General features: G+C 40.6%; 1 protein-coding gene across 1 annotated transcript in view; it reads left to right on the top strand.

Moving 5' to 3' along the window:
• The window catches only part of Tei (irregular chiasm C-roughest protein teiresias), a 421356-nt gene that overhangs the window by 118218 nt on the left and 278978 nt on the right, over window positions 1-24160 (top strand). The window contains exons 3-4 of the mRNA XM_078187331.1: window positions 12980-13316; window positions 14094-14329. Of these exons, the coding sequence (XP_078043457.1) occupies window positions 12980-13316; window positions 14094-14329 (573 nt within the window). The remainder of the gene's footprint in view (window positions 1-12979; window positions 13317-14093; window positions 14330-24160) is intronic.

The raw sequence follows: 24160 nt of genomic DNA, 5'->3' as shown, positions 1-24160 counted from the left end.
AAATTCATTCCGATGTAAATACTTTATTTTCAGAAATATGCATAATTTAAATTTCTTTAAATATCGGCATACATACAATTGGATAAAAATAAATTATGAAATCATAATAATTTACAGAAAAGCAGTTTAAAACAAAAGCAGTGTATTTTAATTTCTTGCTAAGTACATTTAATGTCATTAAATGATATTTAATTTAGTGTTTTGATTCATTTTTTCTAGTAAGCTATCTAAAAATGTTTTAATAAAATGATGTTTATGCTAATTATTTAAAAACAATACCGTTATCGTGTAACACGGAAACCTTCCTTGGTTACTGGTACGAACCAATAGATTCCTGTTCAAAGAACCGCAAGTGATCTTTAAAAATCGATAAAACAGCGGCCGACAAAGACAGACGCGCAATAATTGTCTCGAAAGCCACTCGTTAGAGGGCCACGGTATTGATCCAAGAAACGGTAATATCATTCAGCCCCCGGTAACAACAAAAGAATTTTAAACAGCCACGCTAGGTGGTTCAGCCTGTATGGAACAGTTAGAGAAACAATTGGAGAACTGGTTGCGCTCGGCGAAGTAAAAATTAACTGTCTCTAGCTTGAACGCGATTCGGAACAAACATTAAAGGGAACGCGGGAATTCATAACCTAGCGATTGTGCTTAAAAACAAGTGGGCCCTGGGCGGACCGACGATGTTTACGATCGCGGATCGTAACCATTATCGTTCGATCGATGCTAACAATTTCTAGTTACTCGCACCTGATTCCACGTGTACGCCGAATAAAGCCGACTCGATACGACACGTTTCGTCGGACTCGTAAAATCTGTATTGCCGAAAGACACCGAAATGGATCGACGATGACGGCTAGAACGGTTTTCATTTCCTTTGTTTTTTTACCACTCGATTTATTCGTCGTTATTTTTGAAACTAATAGGACACAAAGATATCTATTATTGAAACCATAATAGTTATTATTCCCAGACTCACCCACAATAGTAACAAAATGAAAAACTGTGTTGGTATATTAACTGGTGACTTGTATCGGAATACAGGGTGTCCCAAAAGTTGCTGGCAATCGGTGTTAGTTTCATTATGCGGTACTCTAAGACAATACAATACACGATTATTATAAGTGCAAAAAACGATTAATATTGAAGTAACCTCAATAGTCAGAGAAAAGTATCCCAAGTGGACGATCGAGTAGAATTGATCGCACACTGCTTTAAAAGAATGATTCGCTGCTCAGGTTTTTGAACATTTTGGTCGCAGAATAGGTTGTATTAATTAATTTATTTTAACTTGGCATAAGTTCGTTCAACTATTTAGCGCGAAACGCTATAGCATCCCCTGAGTATAGGAAAGTATAATGATATTTTTATACAAGATTACAATGTTTTATCAATGTTTTTATATTTCAAATAAATGAGGCCTATAAATTAAAAATTTAGGGTAGCGTGATGTGGGGAACCAATTTCTGTACCTTTGGTAACTAAACTACTGTATTATTTATAATATGAAGTTAATTATGCCTGAAAACAAATCAAAGGCACAGTAATTAGTTACCAGTTCCCTTACCCTTTCACGTTATTAAAACTTGCCATGCTACCATGAAATCCTGAAACAATAATTTATTTCTGTTTTGGTCGTATATCAGTTTTGATATTTATACATTTCGATATCGCAACGATTCCGTTATTATACTGGTTTCGATACCGTCTTCTAAGTACAATAACGATATGAAAATAACGCCAGTTTTAAGTCCTTGATCCGAACGCACACAATTCGAAAACATTTAATGCCGTGCTCGCGGATTCCCCGACGCGAATATCTTCTCACTGCTATCCATGTTATGATTGATTTATTAGGTCAAACGCTTCATAAAACATGCCCCAACTTCTTTATTTCCCTGCAAACAACGCCCGTAGCCGGTATGAGCGGAATCTGAAGTATTCATCCTCCAAGATTAATCTTCTCCTCGATCGGATACAATTCATTGTAACAGAATAGTTCGTATAATCCACCGCGCGGTGAAAATCTCGCGTTATTCTTCCCCCTGCTATCCCGTACAGTTTGTTATTCGTTGCTCCACACAGAAAGAAAATTATTATATCAATCTATAAACTCCGCGTCGACTTTTAGACTGTCATTTATATCTAAACCGAGGACGTTGCATGTATACCGGGTGTTTATTTTTTCCTGCACATTGAAATATCGTCGTTTCCTTTGCCGATGTAACAACATATGTCAGGAGAACTTTGTTTAAAAAAAAAATATTGCTAAAATGAAATGCTTATCCAACGTTTCATTTTTATATCATCGTGCACCACCGAAACTTTTGACAAACGAAGTCAGTACTGGTTTAATTACTGGTAATTGATAAAATTATTTAATTTCTGTGATGATGTATACTTTTTTTATTATATTTACCTAGAAAAATGTTAAATTCAGGAAAAGGTGTCAAGGCTACGTATAACCCAGGGGCGCGATAATTGGGACATTCATCCTAGTGAAATTGTCCGAATACGTATTCAATAATTACATTACGCTAATCATTTCAAGAGAAATGAACGAAGCAGACTCTGAGTCGTGACTTCCACCGAACCATCGATACGAGGTTTTCCGAAGGAGTTACAAATGTCGGACTAGTTATCAAGGGCGGTGTACGTCGAGTTGCATTAATGAAAGCATCGCAGCGATCGGAATTACCGGAACGAATACTGGGCCCGTAACTGTTTCCAAGGTGGAGGGTATTACAGAGGGCTTAGCACAGGATGACACCGTGGATAGGAGTAAAGAGAGAAGAGAGATTAGAGGATCCAGACGAAGAGAACCGAGGGGATTGCTGGGATAGAAGGAAAAGCGCGGGTCGGCCGAGAATCACTCCGTTTGCCATCAAAGACGTTCGTGCTGCGAATTTTACGAAAAATAAATTCTCTTGACAATACGTATCCGTACCACTGAATTCTTTCTTCCTTGTTCTCCCACGTACCTCCTCCTCTCCTCGCCCCCTCCCACCCTCGTCCCATCCGTTTCCTTCCCTTTAAGTTTGTATTTCTTACTTCTCTCGAAGACGCGTTTCAGAGACGCGGTCTATGATCTTTACCGCTTTATATACACAAAGCCGCCGCTCGCGTCATTTCTTTTGTCCTCGTTTAGTTTTCTCCTACGCTTTTGTCTCTTCGACAGCTCCAGCTGGTTTCTCGGTTTGGGACTTTTTTTTGCTGACAATTCGTGGACTTTCCAGCGGTCGAGTGTTCGTCGGACGCGCAAGAAAACACTTTTGACCCAAATATGAGCGACGGAATTGTTTGCCCGGATTTGGAAATCCATTTTGGCGCCAATTCGTTCTGTCTAACCTGAATTGTCAGAATTTTGGAACTGTATTTCTGATGTTATTAAATTATAATTATGAATGTTAACACATACATTGCCGTTTGCGAGATTTCTCTTGTTTCAATGTACAAAGGAATTTGATGAACTTTAAGGAACTTTAATGTCTTAAAGTGAGCTTATGGAGAATAATATTCAATCATTCAAGTGTTAACTCGATTAAATAAAATACATTAATTTTTAACTTTCTAGGCCTGTAACAAAAATGTAGAAAATGTTTTCGTAGATCTTGAAAGTTATTACGAAAGTTATTAAGAAATTTCATTTACACTAACAAGTACGGATACCTGAAAGATTACGTTCTTTATTAAAAATTTAAAATGCATTTCCCTCGCCGCAGTGCTTTTATAAAATCTCAGTATCTCGGCTATGATTCAATTAACATGTAGTTTATTTTTTCGATATAACGGTCTAGTATTTGTATGGGACTTTCAATATTTGTTATAGACTTTTATAGGGAAGGTAAACGATTTTAAATTGACAAAATTACATTTCTCACTCGGCATGGGATGTTTTTTAAAGTTGACTGTGTATGACCAATTCCGACAGATAGTAGTCCCATTCATTTTCATTAAAAAGCTATCTGTGTCAATTTTTATTTCAATTAAACTAACAGGTTTTTTCATATTGCGTCCACGACACTGCGGGGCAACGAATATCGAAAACTGATGAAAAGCTCCATGATATAAGTAAACTTAAAATTAAAAAAATCTTCTTTCACATTCTTGTTAATTATTAACACGGCAACTTTAACGATGCCCACCTTCAAATAACTGGAATATAAAATTATCATTTTTATTGTCGTTGTTTCCTTAATTTTCCTTTATTTAATATTTGCCTTAGATATGTATTTCATTTATGTACAATTTCACGTTGATAGTGTTAATGTCAGCTGACTTAAATATAATTTAATATTTTTATTTTTGTTTTCAATTCAGTAGTTGAATTGGTATCATTATAAAGGGGGTGTACATTACAAGTGCATATTCAGCACTTGTCCTTGTACATTAAATTTTATATAATAATTTATATAATAAATTTAATGCAATAAATTTAATGTAATAAAATTTCTTTTCTACTTTTTGAAAGTAAGTTGTTTTTAAGACATTTACATCTAAAGCTTTCTTAAAGTAACTCTCTACGCTTGACCTGACAACTACGGAGAAGCAAAAGAAGATAATTGTACGTTATAAAGGAAGAATCGTGTTCGCCACTTTAAGGTACACAGTAACAAGAGCAATAAACGTTTACTACTGGCGGGAGTTATCGATGCTCTAAACCAGTCTAAGCGTTTCAGATACTGCTGGCAATAAGTTGTTGGTCGCAAGACCTAACTAACTTCCGGGTGTAAGTAACCACAGATACCAGTGCCAATAAATTTTTAGCCGGGACCGGTATTCAAGACTTCGAATTCCAGGCAAATCAATACCAATAGACATCTACTAGCGGCGGCATTAAACTTCGCATCGCTGAAACCAGTAACCGTAAATCTCAACACTTGAACTATCGAAGCTACTGAATTGAGAGTCGTAACGATCGGGGCACACACATAAACATCCGACGAAGGCAACCAACCAATAAACTCTCGATCATGGTGCCCGTTTCATTAAAGCTCATAAAAATCGTTCGAGATCAATTAGAAATCGTAGAAGCCGTCACAAACAAAAACCCGCGGTCGTAGAACGCAGGCGCTGGAAAACGAAGTCTACGAATTTGCGGGGAACTGTCGTACAGGGTGTTCCGAAACCCATGGTACGGTATCCTTGAAACGCTCCGGCGGTGTTACTGCACGCAAAAATAAGTCGAAAAGAAAAGAATAATATTTTCTCATTCGAGGCTTTGTTGTCGAGAAAAGGGCGGAGGAAGATGTACCGTGTACGCGTGACTTGTAGTATGACGAAAAGTAGAATAGGTGTGCCATGGCCAGACACGCCACACGAGTTTTGTTCCGTAGTATGTATTATTTTTTTGACCTACATCTTCTCGAAAATGGAGGCTTAAATAATTATATGTCATCCCTGTTTTTGACTTATATTTCGACGTAGTCATTAAAAATAATTTGTTTATCGATAATCGTCTAAAAATTGACTAAAATTTGTTTCACACATATTCTTGCCTCACTGCGCCTGAAAAACTTTGCCACAGTTACGCGGTGCATTATGTGCACTTCCTGTCTGTTCATTTACTGCTTTCGGAAAAACAGCACGCAGCCTTTCGATCATAGAGCTAGTACGCAGCCCCAGCAATCTCATTAGCGGAGCATCGAGTAACCTAGTTACGGTAACCAATTTCGCAACGACCACCCGCGGGCACGCGGCCTTAAAAGGGACATTAACAGCCTCATAAAATTCTTAAGATAAGCAGTTTATTTGCGTTGGAAAAGGCGGCAAACGGCTTACAATGAGCCGTAACTGCTTCGCGCGCGTTGAATTATACAGATGCCAAGGTGATCGGTTCCCGATGTCCTATCTCGCGCGGTGAGATCGATCGAAATACAATAATCATGTCATCGTGTGAACGCGTGGGACCTCCGTCGACAGGGTTTATAACAAATGTGATGAAAGGGCAATTTTCAAAATTAGGACAAATGTCACATATGACGATCGCTCAATATTTAACTTTTTCTTTTCGACTTAGTTATTAACCCTTCGCACTCCAGTGGTGACTCTACGGCACCACTAAAATTGAACCATCAGATCCCAAGATAATGTTTATAATAACAAAGTTTAAATTTACAAAATTTAATAATTTTTAAAATTATTTTTAATTCTTGTGACTATTTAATAATAGTCATTTCGTATGCATAAAAGTGCACTTTATTACATACAATGGGAATGCTATAAGGTAGGAAAATTATTTAAAATTTACAGTTAAAATGCAGCACCAGTGCAGTCAGGAAAAGTCACCACTCATGGCGACGCATGCAGAGGGAATCCCGTATAACGGCGTGACACAACTATAGTACTTTCATTCCAACACTCGCTCACAAACAATCGTACACAGTCATTCGGAAATTGTCCGTCATTCGGGACAGCTCTTCACCGTCAGCCGAGAAACATAATTGCAATAGGTAGTGTCTATCATACGCGCATCCACTGATCCATCATTGATCCGATTACCGAAAATTAGTTTAGCGGGTAATATTTCAGCGACACGGAAATCAGCGACTCCGATCGGTTCCATTCGGGCCTCACAGCCCCGGATGGGTTCACAAAACCCTCGGCAATTTCTATGCATCGTAATATCTATCCATACAACGAAGTATTATACTATATTGAAATAATTGTAATAACGCAACTTCAGGAGAAAAAGTGTCTTAGACATTGTTATATTGCCACTACAGATTGGGAGAGTTTCTTACAAATGTGATGTATTCTTGTCCCAAATTTACAATTTATAAAGCTAGTTTTGTTTCGACCTGAACGCCGGCTGTCAGCTATTTTGAGTTGACGGAAATTCTAAAACGAAAATCAAGGCTTCTCTAGAGCGCTTAAACGTAATAGGTAGTCAAGATGGTTCTAACGTTGACTTGCAGAAATCTGTAAAGTTCCATAAAGAAAATATTTTAAAAGTCAAGGAAATATGCTCTTTAACTATTAGGTTTAGGGTTAATAAAAGTCAATATTTTTTTATTCAAAATTCGATATCCTGCCATGATTATTTAATTTATTTGCCCTTTTATTCTGCCGTGTTTCATTATTTGAAAAAAAAAATAGTTTGACTTTCAAGTCTTCAAATCGTCTCCACCTATAAGACAAATAAATTTTCTACATAATATACTTTTTTATTACTTCCGAAGTTGCAGAGGTTTTGGCAAGTTAAGTGCTCTTTACATATTTCTTCTCAACAGTAACAAAATGTATTTAGTTACTTCGATATTGCAATAAAATAGTCACGGAATTTCGAAGCGTTCGATCCGCTGCTTAAAACAAATCCCCAGGGATCCGTTAATGCACGATATACAGTTGTCAGCTTACGCCAGACACAAATGTTTCCGAAGAAAACGAAGGCATCTGAGAACATGTAAATTCCATTGCCGGGTTGGGACACTGATAGAGAAAAAGTGTAACCGAGAAAGAGAGTGATGGAGGATGATTGTGGAAGATGGAACGAAAGACGAACCACAGAGACGAGGCGTGACGTCTTTATGCGGGCACGTTTGCATATATGCATGGGAGTCGCGACAATGCGAGGCTTGTAAAGCGGTTAAGAGGATTTGTCACCTTGTGTCACTGGATAAACTCCTTTTCCCTTCCCCTCGCGAAACTCCGCTGCCACGGTCGACACCTTCGAGGACACGATTCGCGGGTCTACCCCTCGGCGCATCTTTCTATTCCACCCACCGATGACAACGCCGATGCCGAAGTCGGCGCCGACTGTCCCGGCGGGGGCTCTTCAGCGACTACTCGAAAGGTCAAACTGAACTTGTAGCGGATCTCAAAGCTACCGCGCACGGTTATCGAAATGGACAAAGTCGCAAACTGTTTCTGTATTTCAGTGTTCGCGTCCAAGTCCGGATTCGAGTTGAAAGAAATTCAGGGCAACTAGAAAGGCCTTAATTATAAATACAACAAAAATGAATAGTTAATTTCGAGTGCTAAATTAAAAGCATTCTGGAACCGATACTATAACTATATATATCAATAGGAGTTCTCAACCGAGTTGAACGATCGGTACAGCTACACGAGATACAATCTATTCCCCCGCGAAAAGAGCCACGATCTCAGCAGGAAGTCGAACGCGTCTGCAACAGTTTCAATTCGAGCCTTGTCCCGGCTAGTTTTACGGAACGAATGCCGTGCATTATTTACGGATAGGTCGGCAGCGTCGATTCGCCCGACGCCGACAGAGACGGCATCGGGACGCTGCCTGAACGTCTCCTCCCGTCCGAAGCGACGCGACGCGACGAACGCGTAAACCGAAACCCCTTCCATTCGCGATCTCCTTTGTTCGGGAAGCATCAAACGTGAAATATGCGAGTTAACCCGGGGAATTCCGGTAATTTGCGAGCGGGAATCGCGGAAACTCGAGTTCGTCTTTAATCCGTCGGAATACTAGATTTGTCGAACGTTGCGCGAGCCAACCTCCGAGGGAAACTTTGTCTTGCGAAACGCATGTGATACCGGCCAAAAGTTCGCCCAACTTCTTCTCGTTGCCGGTCCACACCCGCCCCGCCCCTGCCGGCTCCCTTCTCCCCCTATCTCCACGCTTCCATTGCCTTCCACCCGTCGCGCCGGCTATAGGATCCTCTGTTCCGTCACGGTATTAATCGCTACTTATTTCAAGGTTTAATGGTCGTCGTAAAGAAAACCAGTAAAGGAGGACCGACTTCCACGGCAAATATATATATATATATATATATTCACTCGAATTTGTAGCGCCATTCCACGGGAGCGCGGGCAAGGCGTATTTAAACGGGGCCGGTCTCTTTAACCGAACGGTTCCGAGATCGTTTCGGAATGTTAGGGCGGGTTGTTCGGGACGAAGAGCGTTACCGGTGACGTTAATATTGTTTTTCCGTGGACGCGGGGGGGAAATTGTGCCGCGCGTAGCGTAACATCGATTCCGTGAAAATTTATGGTCGTTAAAATCGGCGACGGAAATGAACAAATAGAGAGACCGCCCCGCGGCTATGTTACGAAGCTTGTCCATTTACAGTGAATTCGGTGCTCGCAGTTCCCAACGAATGTTGTTTCAAGGATTAATCTGGTTTTTAACGTAATTTTGCGTGCCGCAGAGGAAATGAAATTTCGTTTCGCGACTGCTCTTATCGAATTACTCTACTCGAAGGTAAATTTCGTTCGCGCAGGGACCCCTATGTTTCTTTAATTCATTTACTATGATCGCATACTCGGAATTCATTGAATTATATTTAATCGTTCATAATAATTGCCGGAAACGAGGACCAGCTGGCACACGAACCGAGCGTTCGCCTTCAATTCAAACTATTTATTTTACCTTATTCGTTTGTTTGGTTGGAAAGCTAGCCACGTACTCTTCTGTTTATAAAATGTCATTTAATGTATTTTTTAGCATATTTTGATCTTAATAGATACAGCAACCTCTGTCAACTTTTCTCTCGGCTTGTGAACAAAAATGGACAATTTGAGAAGATGATTTTCCCATCCATTGATTCCGTCCATTTTTGTTCGCACGCCGAGAGACGAATTGACAGAATTTACCGTACATCAAAAGGAAAAATCACGCGACAGCGGCGTTCTTCTTTACAACCTTGACATTTCGCAGACGCCGTTAACAAGTAATCGCAACAGATCTCTCGGCGAATTCGGCAGACCCCCGAAATATTCGATTGAAGTTGAACAGGTGAAACCAAAGCTTGCTTTTACGTCGATACGGCAGGTAACCACGTACGACCTAACGAACAGTTCAACCCCAATAATGTTCCCGGCCATGCATTTCCACGGACACGCCAGGATTTCCCAATTAACGCGTCCGTTTGTTAACGCATCGATCTGCCGTAGAAACTGGATCCCCTAGATTGCCAGTTAATCGCTATTGTGAGGAAGTCGAGCGTGCCGCGTCCCACGAATTTCGGAAAGTCTGATCATCCATCGATGCCGCGCGCCCGACGTGTACCCCCCATCCCTCTCTCTCTCTCCCCTTCGCCCACCTACGGCCCCCGAACCCCACCCCCCGCCCCGCCCCGCCCTCCTCCTCGCGCACCCTATTATCCGTGGACCACCCCCTAGAACCGCTCCCTATCGCGGCGTGGTTGCGCGCTCGAACGACAGCGTCGCTTTCACTTTCCGTCATGGCGACGTGTTCAGATACAGATCGCGGTCTGTTGACATCCATTGATCATGACATGAATAATGAATGGATACACCGGCTGAATAATGCATGCATCAACGTCGAACAACATCCACTCGATGGATGTATAACTAGTTGGGTGTGCCATCGGTGAACGTTGATGAACACGGGTCGGTCGGCGTTGAACGATATCGCGATCGTGTTACAAGTTTGCCACGTAACTCTTCTAGCAGCGCGGTTGCTCGCTCACCGTCGCGCCGCCGCCTGCCGGGTCCTTTTTGGACCGTCGGGGTTACACGGAATCGAATTAACCTTGGGCTGCTCTTCGCGGGGAACGGAGGCCCCGTTGCTCCGACGGTGCACCCGACCGTTCATTAAAGATTATCGATATGATCAGAGTCGAAATTAATTGGTGCTCAGGGTTACAACGGAATTTGGCTGGCCACTGTTCGAGTTCTAACGATGAGGATAAAGAGGCTGTTCAAAGTACTAGACGTCTTTAAATCATTCGTTTCTATCGCCGTATTGTTTCGGCAACTGGCGATAATATCTCTGCTATAATTGACAAAATTATATCCTCACCGACGGGGAAGGCGACCCTTGGAACCAGTGAAGCGTCAAACGTGATCGATGACCGACCAAACGAAGGGTTCACTTGCGGTGGCTGCAAAAGACTGCAACTTTTCCAAGTTTCTGTCCTTTCTCGTGACATTTTTACCGTTTGTCTCGCTTTACTGATTGAAATAACAATAAATATTATATTATTACGATTATAAATAACCGCGTAATGAGCAATTTTGGATACGAAGAAGGAAGAAAGAAAAGCGTTCTGAAAAGATGAAAGAATCGCGTCAGCTCCAAGACATTATATAAAAAATTGAACTTTCTCAATTTTGCTTAAACAATTTCTGATTAAACTGACACAAAACACGATATAATTACGATTAAAATTACTTGCGTGACATGTGATCGCCACTATAATTCTTGTATGATTTCAACTTAATACACAGGTAATTAATTTGTATTCAGGTAATATGAATACAATACATAATTTAATTGGCACAACGAAATAAATACGACGATAAAAGTTTCATCGACAAAAAACCAGAAGTAAGGATATTTGAAGTTTAATTTTAGAAAGCTGAGCTTGCATCATCTTTTGTCGAACGCTTCAGACCCTTCCCTTTTGTTACAGTCGTTATCCCTTTCTACGTTTAACGAATCGTTATAAACTCGAATATAAGTTGAATTCCGATTGCTTTTAGTTGAAAATGGCTTGCAGTTTCTACACCATTCTAAACATAAATGCAGTTACAGAACCAAATAGCCAGGTATAATTAAGGGATTAAACTTGGATCAGGTTTATATCGAAATGATACTTACTAAAACAATGCATACGATCTTCCAGCGCGTATTATGTAGTCCGATTGCAATAAGAGGATAACATTGTCTCGTAGAATTTGTAAACGAAATGATTTTCTCATGGAACATTTACAACCGCGTCTACAATTTAAAGTCACCGTTGACTGACACTATCGGATGGATGTTCCAATTTCCATGCTCCCGGATAAAAAATGTATAGAAAAAACATGAGTTGGATCCGCAATATGTACATCGACAGCATATCCTCAGTTAGGCGATCGCGGATTTGTTATTAATTATTTGCAGCGTTTCTTCGATTATAAGCGAAACTAGTTTAGTAAACTATTTCATCGTTAGTCGCGTTCGCGATCGATCAACGTGTAAATGTAACAGTGTCTAAGGGTCTAATTATTTGTCACGGTTATGGCAGCGATCTTCGAAGCAAAACGGCTTCGTGCAGCGGAGTTTCTGTATCGGCTTCATTTGTTGAACAGTAAACATTATCTTCTTGTTCAGTTCATAGAGGTTTGCGATAAGAGGATGGGCCGAGACGGGTCGACAAGGTGCCGTAGTTTCGCTAGGTAGTTATAGCCATTTGCGGTCCATCGAAGTCATAATTAGTTTTCCTAGTGCAGCCTCGGTCGACCGAACCTGATAGACAGTTTTCGGGAGAATCGACGAAGCGTTGGAAATACCATTTGGTCGAGAAGGGACACCGCTTGCGGAAAATTGTAATGTAATACTTGCAGTTCCCATAAAGACGAACCACCATTGGATCGTCGCTGCCAAAGTGCAAATTTCTATGGAAAAGGATATTATTTTGGAAAAAGGGGTAGATTTATGAGATACAAGAAGCTGTTTAAAAAATAATTCTTTCTAAAATATTTATCCCAATTAAGACTTTTTAATAGAGATTGTAAAATTAATCGAATAACGATTCGAATACATGTTGAATGTCTGGATTTATATGATTTTATAAGAATATATTTATACCAATACATCCAGTTCAATTTCGACTACTTATAAAATTATGAAATTGCTGATATCTTCTTCTGTACTTGAATTCTGAAAGACAATAATGAATGAATAAATCGATCGACTACGAATAAAATACTTCATACTCTGTTTTATTCGGATCGTGATTGTTGTCCGTACGAAGTCATGTATAAATAAATTTTTATTCGGATAAATTATTATCCAAATAGATGTTCCTTCGACAGAGTCGAATAAAATTTTATTCGTTGGTCTTCGTCTCTTCCCCGTCGTCCGAATAAAATTTTGCCTAAGTCGAGAAAATTTGACGGCGGGTGTATATTTACGTTTCAATTCGTTAAAACGTAAACGCGCTTCATCGCGGCGAAGCGTCTGTTAGCGTGCGTACTACAAAGTCGAGTAAGGTCTCAATTGAACGTCCGACGGTGAATGGAAGCCCAAAGTGATAAACGTCTCGTTTTGTTGCAGGATCGGTGAACGAGGCCGGCGTGTTCACCCTCCGAGGCAGACAGGAGGGTGGCCGACGTGCTAGAAGAACCACGACAAGCACCACGAGCACAACACCGTCCAGCTCGACGTTGATTTCTCTGTCCGACGACGTGGCGCAGCCCGCGGCCCTTTTAGCCCCCGAAGAGGACTTATGGTCTACCAGCTCCTCCGCTACAACCAATGTTCCAGTCTCCTTAGATACAGCTGCCACGCCGTCAAAGCCACCCTTAGAGCTGGAGGTGCAACCCCTCAGCAAGGTCATACTGCCGTGCGAGCTAGAAGGAAATTACTCGAGGCTGCTGCTGCCCGAGGCCAGGTAATTTAGGGTTCTTTATTGACAAATAGAACGTACATGAACAGATCCGACATGAGACGATTCATTACGACTTTGCTTCTTCCCTCTCGATCCGCAGACGTTCGTTTACCGTACTGCGTGCAATGTGTACGCTCCTCGCTCCTCCATTTTCGTTAATGGCCAAGGCTCAAGGTTCCATTCAGCCGAACTTTACAGAGTTATTCGCGTTTCGTTCAATTTTTGCTTGTTACTATATTTCATAAATTTTTATAAATGTTTCATATTTATTTATAAATTTATTTATAAATAAAAATTATTTATTATATAAATTTTTACTTATTATTATATTTGCTTATAATTTATTGAAGGGGACCTATTTTTAAGTATCAAAGCATCTTGTCCTGCAATGTCCAGAAAAATTGATCTGAAATTTTATCATTTTTATTTTTTCGAAATGAATTTAATATGTAGCTATTATTGTTATCGATGAAAACACATACAGTATAAAAATGTGCGTCAATTTGGCGCATATGAAATTCACGAAACTATAGGGAACATAATTTTAATATTTCGGAAGAATGACAAGTGAATGGAAACTTGAACAATGTGCAATAGTAAAATATTAGATGAACGGAATAGTCACTTTGATACAAACCTTAGACTATCAAAAACGATCAAAGACAGAGCCACCTGCCAATTTATCCGGCACATCGTTTCATTCGATATTTTTTTACTTGTTTCCCATAAAATTTTTAGTGAAAGAATCAGTATACCAATTTATGTATATTGTGCTGTCAGGAGCTATAAAATACGGCCGGCAACATGGCTGCACGAGGGAAGCCCGGTGGATATGATAACGATCAATACGAAAACGGAAATAAGTGGAACTGGGCACAGATATGTTTCTGACTCCATCACGGCGGAGTTGCAAATAGACAACGTCCGATTAGAAGACGACGGTATATGGGGTTGCACGTTAGAGGATGGCCAGGGGAAAATTCTCACTGGAAGACCCGTGAAGCTCGTTGTTCTTGGTAAGTCAATGTTCCATTATTACTACGCCAACATCATCAGGCTGCTTAATTTGCGCGCACTATCGCTTACCAGCAATCGGATACTGGTGTAAGGAATATTCTCTGAAATTAATACCTATGCAGACTCTACGAACCTAATACGGTTATCATACAAATCAAATACATTAACCGAAACAAACGGACCAATTGAAAATATCTGAGCCACTCGGGGTTATGATTTTTTGGAACTTCGTGTGTGGCAATCTATTTGAAAAATATCTTTGTTTTGATATTAGTAATAGAGTACATTCTACAAAATAGTGAAGAATTATTTACTACAAAATAACATCAAGACAATGCAATGGCCCGCGAATAGTCCCGACCTTAATCCAATAGAAAATTTATGGGCAAAATTAAAGAAACTCATTCGGGAAAAAAAGCCACAAAGTAAAGATGAACTTTGACAGGCTATAAGATCATCGTGGGAAGAAATTTCACCAATAGATTGCAGAAACTTAATCACATCAATGCCACAGCGTATTAAAGCTGTTATTCGAGCACATGGTAATGTTACAAAATATTAATTGTACCTTCGATCGGAAACTTATTTCCAAGTCTTTCCCTGATCGGAAACTTTTTTCCATGCAAGATTTTGTTTCCTCTCTATATTGTTAATGAAAATAAATGAAAGTTCGTGTTATTTTGTGGTTAATTATTTCTTATGAAACTCCTCTACATTCCTGATCGATTTAATTATACACAATAACATTTTAATGTCCCCAAACACGACAGTTTTTCGTAAAATTTTGTATCAACCTGTTTGATCGGAAACTTTTTGCCATGGGTTGTAATTGATGGCAGGAACTGCTTTTATTTTACGAATCATTTTAAATTTGATGGTATGCATAAGAATAAATAAAGTCAACATATAAGATGGTAATTCGATAAGATGGTAATTAAAAAGTTATATAAGCTTAACACATGGCTCGGGTCAACTAGACCATAAGCACCACAGTGGGATTAAATTCTTGACTGTTGTCCGAAGTAAATTATTTGATTTTTCCAAGGCTTCGAAAATCTGACTTTCAGCCAGTGAATCCGGATTTCTCGTTGCGGCGCAACGTAACGCGGGAAATTTAAGGAGACACGCGAGTGAAATTAAATATCGCGTTATATACGTGGCGGGCAGATGAACCGCAGGGACGCGCGTATGATAAATAAAAAGAGGTGGGGGGGACGGGCCGGTGAAAAGAGCAGCCGGCCGCGGACGGCCGTGGACGTCTAGCACTCGAATGAAAATAAAAGACGAGCCCCTGTCCTACGTGGGGACGCGGGATATTAAAAACAAAAGTGGTCCGCGGTAGGGAAGCGTCGCGGCGCCGCGCGCCCGTTCCGTGGCGTGCGGGCGCGACGCGACGCGGGTTCATTTGGAACGTGATTCGAGCGGAGCCGGCAAAGAGGGTTGAAGTGCGTCACGCGGTCGTCCTTGATTGTTTCGCTACGCAGCGCCATTGTTCGGAGCGTGTATGCGGCGTTTCGTCGCGGAGGCAGCAGCCACGGCCGGAAAACTGCGCGGCGGCGGCGGCGGCGGCTGATGCGCCCGTCAACGGAAAACAGAACGGGGCGAAAAAGGAAAAGAAAAAAAAATGAAAAAATGCAGAACGAAGAAAAAGGAGGATCGGGAAAAACAATATTTACGCCGGATGCATATTCATGCGGCGCGATGCTGACATCCCGGTCCAAGTGACGCGGATAAATATGCATATAATTCCTGCATTACCCGAAATTCAGGGCGACGGCAATCGTTCGTGACGCTCCGATTAATTATTTCTGTGCACCGCGTCCGCCTTGCGGCTGAATGCCAATCGTGGAGTATACTTCGTATTGTGGATTTGTATTTTTGAACAATTCAATTAGAACGTCGAGTTAGTGTCTTTGTTGAGAGAGAAATGCTATGAATGGGATACTTTTGTTTAGGACAAGATAACGAAAAATTAAACAAACTGTCCAAGTCTGATTTGGAACATTCGAAAAATCAATTCTTTTATTATGAGATATAAATGTACAATATCTAGCTGAGCAATGGCTTGGTATAACAAAAAATACGAAATATAATCATTTGAGAATGTAATAAATGTAATCAAAAGATGAACAGACGGAAACAGAAAAATTGTTACAAAAATTATGTCTTAGTCTGGACTTTAATAAAATGCCTGATTCATATCGCATCCAAACAATTTATTTGAAACTATAAGCATTGAACCGACGCGGCCGTAGCTTCCTTTATACCCGAAAATTTCGTGAACCAGTATTTCGCGCTGCACAAAGGAAGAGTCTAAAGAACGAAGGGGTGGAGGCGTCGTTCTGCGTCTGATGGGGATAGATTTGCTTAGCGCCCTCGGGGTTTCCAGCGGGTTCTCCGCGGGCAAGAAGAACCAAGGAGTAATGCGCGTTTTATGCGGCAGCTCGGCCAAATTTCCCGTAATTTACTCGACAAATGGACAGAATGCGTCGGAGACGTCGAGGAAGATTCACGCGATCCGGATTCGGTAATCGGCGAGCTGATCGGTACACGGGACGCGACGCCGAGCGAAATTCGATTAACCCAAAGCTCGATACCACGAGCCCGCGCATATCCGTGCCACTCGTTTTCACGCTTCCAACAGCGATTAAGCGACCGAATCGCGGAGCAAACTTCCGTTCTCTTTTTCCTCCGGCCATGTGTTACGTGAACCTGCTCGCGACCATGTCGATCGGCCGGCGCACGGCGCCCGATCCACTCCGGTCGTCTCCGAGATTCAATTTACCGGCTTGTTCTCGGACCGGAGTGCCGTTAGGGGATGGAGTTACGCGTGCGACTCCCGCGTTCCGGAGAACATCTGAGCGTGACAACGGGCAGACTATTGACGCTTAACAGTACTTGTTCCAATCGCAATCTTTCGATCCCCTCGACTTTCCTTTTAACATCTCTCCCCCCCTCCGTCCAGATCCCCATCTGCCTTTCTTCTTCTCGGCCCCTGCCCGCCCCGTCGTCCCTACCGGTCTCGCCGTAGACCACCGCTGACCCTCCAAGCCTTGGACCTATCGAGCTATTCCCGTCTTCGCCCGTTCCTTGGTCGGGCGGTTCATAAGGCTGACGAAACTCGTATAACGGTACAGAGAGAAATCTTGTTGTCCGACGCGAATAGAGGGCATTCCACTGTCTGACCAATATCGGGGGGGAGGGAGGGAGAGAGGGGGGGGGGGGGCTTTCTCCTTTATCAGGCCAGACTGCTACGATACCATTGCGCTTGGCCCGCCGGTGAAACTCCATCGTCGAAACCACGCGAACGAAATTCGTGGCATTCCGTTTTCCTTCTCTTCCTCTTATCTACCAATACCATCCCGCGGCCTCCATCCATCCACCGTTGCTACACCCTCCTCCCCCCCCCCCCCCCTCCCGTCCGCGCAATATTGTCTCTCGGTAGGGTTCGATTTTCCTCGGGTTTGCATGATAATGGCCTGATTCATGTAGACATCCACGGAATCGTTCTTTATAAGTTTCGGGAGTTTTTCCATCTCCTCGCCCTGTCCCTGCCACCACCACCACCGCCATCCCCGATCCCCCCTCCCCACGCCACTCGTTCGCCACTCGCGCACGTCTCCTCTGCCACCCGTCTAGAGACGAGAGGCTTCTTTTGTGGAAATCCGCGGCCGGAATTGCCGGAAATAAAACGTCGATCCGACGGATGACGGTTATTGGGTTGCGTTTGTGATGTTGTTCGGCTTTTTTTCAATTGTTATCAGACTGCTCGCGGCTTTATTTTTCTTCCTTTTTTTTTTATTGTCAGATTTTTGCGTTATTGCATGGAAATACGTTCCCGTGAATGATCTCGCAGCTCCTTCGATGGTGAAACGATTTTTACGGTAGTTTTCGTTAGATGTGTTTTCAGGACACAGTTTTTGCGAATTCAATGACGGATTTTTGCGAGGCGTTAACAAGCGTTCCCGATTTTCAATCGCATTGTTGTTCCCTTAACTCGGTAAAGCAATGTATTTAGACTGAATATATTTTATCAGTCGTATCACGTGTAGTATTTTTCGGAAAGTTCTGTGAAAATTATTTCAACGATATTGTGATAAATATTTTAATCTTCCGCCGGTGAGGTATCTTTTTAACCCTTTTCACTCGAATGGTGACTCTAAGGCACCACAAAAATTATTCTATTTCATTCCAAAATAATTTTTGCAACAATAAGGTTTAGATTTAAAAATTTAATCAAATAATAAAACTATTGGTAGGAGTCACAAGAATAAATTTTGTATGTGTAAAAATTTATTTTGTTAAATTGAATGGAAATACCACGAACCAGAAAAATTATTTCGAATTTATAGTTAGAATGGCTCCGAGTGCAAAGGGTTAATAATGTAGTCGTCAACCTTAGTCTTCGCAACTCGGGCTTTATTTTTGTATTATTCAAGACTTTAAGAAAATTTCGAAGAATTCTGGAACACTTGTTGAAGTTTCTACTTTAATGTACAATTGATGATCAAGTTTTTTTAGATGGGGGAAGCAGTGAGACATTTTGACGTCAGAGATATTTAAAAACGAAAATTTCGCCTGGGTACTTAAAGACTCAGTCAATTAATATAGTGTTCCAGACAATATCTACTCAATTTCTTATAAGACAAAAGTTGTTATTTCTCCATGACGAGTATACTCGATATATACAGCTAAGATATTAAATTATTACCACAGTAGAACCTTAATTATCTAGCCCCTAATGTCAGCATACTCTATCAGCATATTCAATTACATTTGGACAATAAAGTATACAAATACATATTATCTAGAAATTGAAAGGTAAAAACGAAATTGAAGTATTAACTACAAAACTTTTTAAGGCCAAATAAAATAAACGAATAATAATTTCCAGAGAAATAGTGTTGTTAGTGAACTACTAAATACTTCTCGCTGCTAGCGTGCCGTTTAACCTTGAACGTTTATTTGCAGAACATGCTTTTAATTTTTCAAAGCGTTGTTGGAAAGTGAATTTTTATTTTTTTTGATGAAACAAAGGCAAACTATGTTACGTAGCCCGCATGCTCCATATAGAACGTAGATACAAGAGATAACGACGTTTCCGCTTCAAACTATACGCGCGTCCAACAAGCTTTATACGTTGTAAAAGGAAGGAACGACCGTTTATTAATAAACGTTCTCTATAGAAAAAGAAATTTTGTTCTAAAAATTTTTGGAAATTTTTTTTACTTGTAATACTATTTTAAATTCTCGTTGTTCTATGACATCTTAAATTCTACTTGTTACAGAAGAACGTTGTTCCATTTGTTTTAAAATCTCTTTGTTTGCATAAGGCTTTACTTAGAAAAACGTGATTATTATTCATTGGGTAAACCGAAGTAACTTTTCATGATCTCTTTGCAAGCCTGGTAACTACGTTACATGTGAACATTTTTCAAGAATACCGTGTTTATTACACTATGAATGTCGTCAGACGTGAGTGCTGAACGTTGTATACTATATTAATGGTTAGCCGAGGCTTTCATCGTAGAATTTTATATTTCCATCGAGTTCCTTTATCTCGGATTTCTATCGTTCGCTTTTTAGCATCTGCTGTGGCAAGGTAAAGATGAAATGTAGAAATTGCAAAAACGTTCTTCGAAAAATGCAATTAACCCTTATCGGACGTATGTCACGTCACATGTGACATTTTATTAGGTTGGTGCATATGAAATATCGGATTTTTAAGTGAGTATATAGAACCGTATATCTTTTTTCAATAGCCGATAAGATATGCAGTTTTATATACTCACTTAAAAATCCGACTTTTCATATGCACCAACCTGATACATTAGTCTTGAATATCCGACATTCAGATATTGTCATAAGGATTAATAATATGGAGCATCCGCCAGTAAAATTTTCGATCATGTATATTCATTGCTAAATCATAAAAATCTGAAATATTTTTTAATCAAAGATTATATTAATATATGAATTAAAGCTTATGGTAAATGTCACAGTTTTCGTGCCTGTTCTAATTTCCGAAACGTTATCAAACTACATCGAACGAGTTTTGTTTTTGTCAAAGAACCCTTTGCGCTCGAAGCCATTTAACTATGAATCCAAGATCATTTTTCCAGTATCTCCATTTTACTTCGCAGAGTTTACTTTTATGTATACAAAATTAATTGCGACTCAATAGTTTCACATTTAACAATTTTTCACATCTAAACTTTATTAGTATAAACATTATTTCAATATTATTTTGGAAAGAAAGAAAGTGATAGAATATTTTCAGTGGTGCCCCCGAGTCACCACTCGAGTGGAAAAGGTTAATTCTACTGCCTACCAATTGATTGGCCACGTAGATCGGGTCGTTACACTCGAGGGAAGGAATAATCCGCGAGGAAAGTCAACGAGCAAAAGACCGATGGACTCGCGGGGGGGCTGGCAAAGATTTACTCACTGGAGACATAACAATGAGCATTCCTCAGGATCCCGCCTACCGGAGTGTATTACGCTTCTGCCGGCCCGGTATAAACACACCGTGTAAACGCGTCGGTGACACTGGCTGGCGTTCCGGTAGTTCCCCGGTTTCCGCTCTCGACTAGCGACAACGGTAGAAACAATAAACGGGGCGCGAGCCCCTTTCCGCGGCAAACTTTTCCCTTTGTTCGGCGCCGCACGAACTGCGCGCCGCGTTTTACAAAAAGAATTTCTTCCCCGGTTTACGACTTAACAATACTTTCACCGTCCAAAATAGGTCCGAGGATGCGACGTTCCGCGACGCGACGCGGCGCGACGGGCTGGGCGCCGCGCGGCGAGGCGAGGCGAGGCTGCGCCCACCGCCGCGGTGCGTGGATGGGGTCGCGACGCGGCCGCGACCGAAAGCCCCCGACCGCCTAATTAAATTCGCCTCGGAGAAGGGAAGACTAAATGGTTGCTCGCGCCGCTACGCGACGCAATAAACTTGTAAACGGCGGAACAATGAACACATCCGCAGCGGCTACGAATTGTTAAGTTCATTAATGAGCCACGCCGACGTGTATCTTTAATTAATTCGGTCCAGGAGACCGAGAATTGTTATATCCGAGCGTTGCGAACCAAGTGTACCCCCGTCCGGGTTTTTCGTCCAACCTGCTCCGAATAATCGTTGCGTTATTTTTTGCGAAGCCCGCGCCCCCGGGTTTTTCTCGCTCCGGGGGAGAACTGTCACTAACTGCGCTAATTATAATCTGTTACCGAGGATGGTGGTCGGGAGGACCGCGTATTTCATAATTCCCCGGAATATGGATTTAGGATTAAATTCTGTGATTGTATTTTATGGCGAACAGCTCTTGTAACCATTCTCCGCTTATCGCGCTGCTATTTTGATTATACTAATAACGAACTTAAGCGGTTATTCCGGTTTCACGGATTACCCGAAGAGTAGTCTCGGAGAATTCTTCTTTATTAATCCCGGGCGTTGTACAAGTGAAACTCGTGACGGAAATTTCGCGCATTATTTAATGGAGACGAGCATTGTTCATTTCGTTTAACGATAAACCTGCCGATGAGTATGATTGATCGGCGTGAATTGCCCCATAAAAGTGAGACGATCCAATCTATTTAGATTTCGCACAGTTTTACTGGATTCGATCGTGTTCCATGAAAGTGTGTTTATAACTCTTGTAATGGTTAGAAACCGGTTATTTGACTGTGGTAGGTTTCGTGTTGAAATCGAAGCAAAATTGAATTTTTCCTTTGTCAAGCTTTAGCTATAAAAGGAAATGTAGACAACTAGGAAATAATAATTGTCTGATTCTACTAGTTATTGTTATATCTACCACAAAGCGTTGTCTAATAAAGTAATTCCAAGTTTCAACATATGTGAACGTGTTCGCTCACCCTTTTTACTATTGCAATTCCATATTTGAGCTTTTCTAAATTTATTTTAACAATCGAAATATTTCAACATTTATTTCATAACAATGATTTCATCATCTCAGTATTAACACTTTACCGACCGGTAACCTATAAATCGACTTTTTACCAAGTCAACCAATAATTTATTATATATATAATTATTTAAATATATTAGATATCTTCCGCGATTAATAAAACAAAAATAAAGTAAATATTGCTTCAAGGTAATGTTATGGAAATATAAAAATGTTAATAGATTCAATTATTCTACAATGATATTTATGGTCGAATAACCGGTTGGTTCAACGAAATTCGTTCATGTAAATATATCTATTGAAACAGTTCATTCACGGCATTTTGTCTGACTTCCAACAAGGTAGAAATTCTACCGCTGGAGGGTTGTTATAGACTTTCGGATCCTTTGTGGAATCAAAGGATTTCCGTGATTGAGAATCGGAATCTCATTTGCAAGAAAGTTGTCGAAACTGGACGATGAAATGGATGCACGTGTATTGTATTTGTCGTTAGAGCAAAGCTAGACTATTTCAATGACATTCTATGAAAAAAATCAACCTTTCCATGTTGATAATTATTCAATTTGTATTGTTTTATAGAAGGCTGTGGACCTCAGAAATGAGAAATTAATAGAATTGAATAAATATTTTAAGGTAGTCATTTGGAGCGTCTGCAATAAAGATAACTGAAATGGAAAATTCATTATATCGGATAAAACTTGCATTTCGTACGATTCCTTTTCATTGTTGTTAGACGTACAATCGGGTCTCGAAGTGGGCACCACATGTTGAAGTTGAATGAAGTATTTAAAATTTCAATAAATTGTCATTCCATTAAAACTTCTCAGAAAATTTGAGAAATTTCTCGCGAGATTTCACGGTGACTCGAATCGACGGCCATGCGCAACGAGAGGTTTGAATATACACAGAGCGGTTAACCTTAATATATCGTCTTGTTCGCGGCGTCTTCGGCATACCTGCACCGGGGATCGTACACGCACTTAGACAATCGTCGTTCCGGACCAGTGGGACATGGGCATTAATGCAGGTGGTGTAAATTAGCGCATCAAAGCACAGTACTATACTACCACGTCGCCCAGTGATTATTGATGCGAGCCAACCATTGGCCACTAACTACCCATTGATTAGCTGAAGGTTTCCGTGTAATTAATGGAACATTCTCCAGCAACGGAGCCTCTGACCGATCGATTCAAATCGTCGTCTTTCCACACTTTCATAATTGCCGATAATTACTGACATTTGTCTGTCTCCGATCATCCATTTCATACTCCTTTCATTCGTAACGCTGACAATGGTATTTCTTTGATCACTGTTTCTTATCCGTTCTCGCTCGACGAACTCTTAACTATGGCAACAGAAAAATTTTAACCACTATAATGAATTTTAACTATTCAATTTCAGTTTGACTGGCTTACTTTTATTTCGTGAGAATTTTTAGGGTTAGTGCTCGCATCTTAACATATTAAATTATGTTAAGCAGAACGTCGAATGTCTGTATTTTGTGAAAACCTCCCCGTCCAAAGTACGGAACTTTGATTAGGGTTCAGGTATACTTGTAAGTATGCTAGACACAAAAATGCGTACTTTCGTCTAGCTTACCAGGTTTTTTGTACAGTTCCTGCTATTCGTATTGTGCACCTATCGGTATAATTATATTTTTTTCACCGCACCTTTCTATCTTCCTCTAAATATAGTTATTTACACATGTTTTACACAGCACGAGTGTTTTATTCCACAAACCCTCAATAAATTACATTTGAGATTGCGGATAATATTGATTTTTATTTTGCTGTTCAGATTAGTTTTACCGTATGCTCCTACAATTTTCATATTGTGTCTTTCCCCGTGTTCTTTTCGTTTCATTTCCGCGGTTCTAATAGTAAATTACATATCGGACATGCACTCTGG

This window comes from Augochlora pura, chromosome 7 (genome assembly GCF_028453695.1).
Source record: "Augochlora pura isolate Apur16 chromosome 7, APUR_v2.2.1, whole genome shotgun sequence".
NCBI lineage: Eukaryota > Metazoa > Arthropoda > Insecta > Hymenoptera > Halictidae > Augochlora > Augochlora pura.
This window is presented reverse-complemented; position numbering and strand designations above follow the sequence as displayed.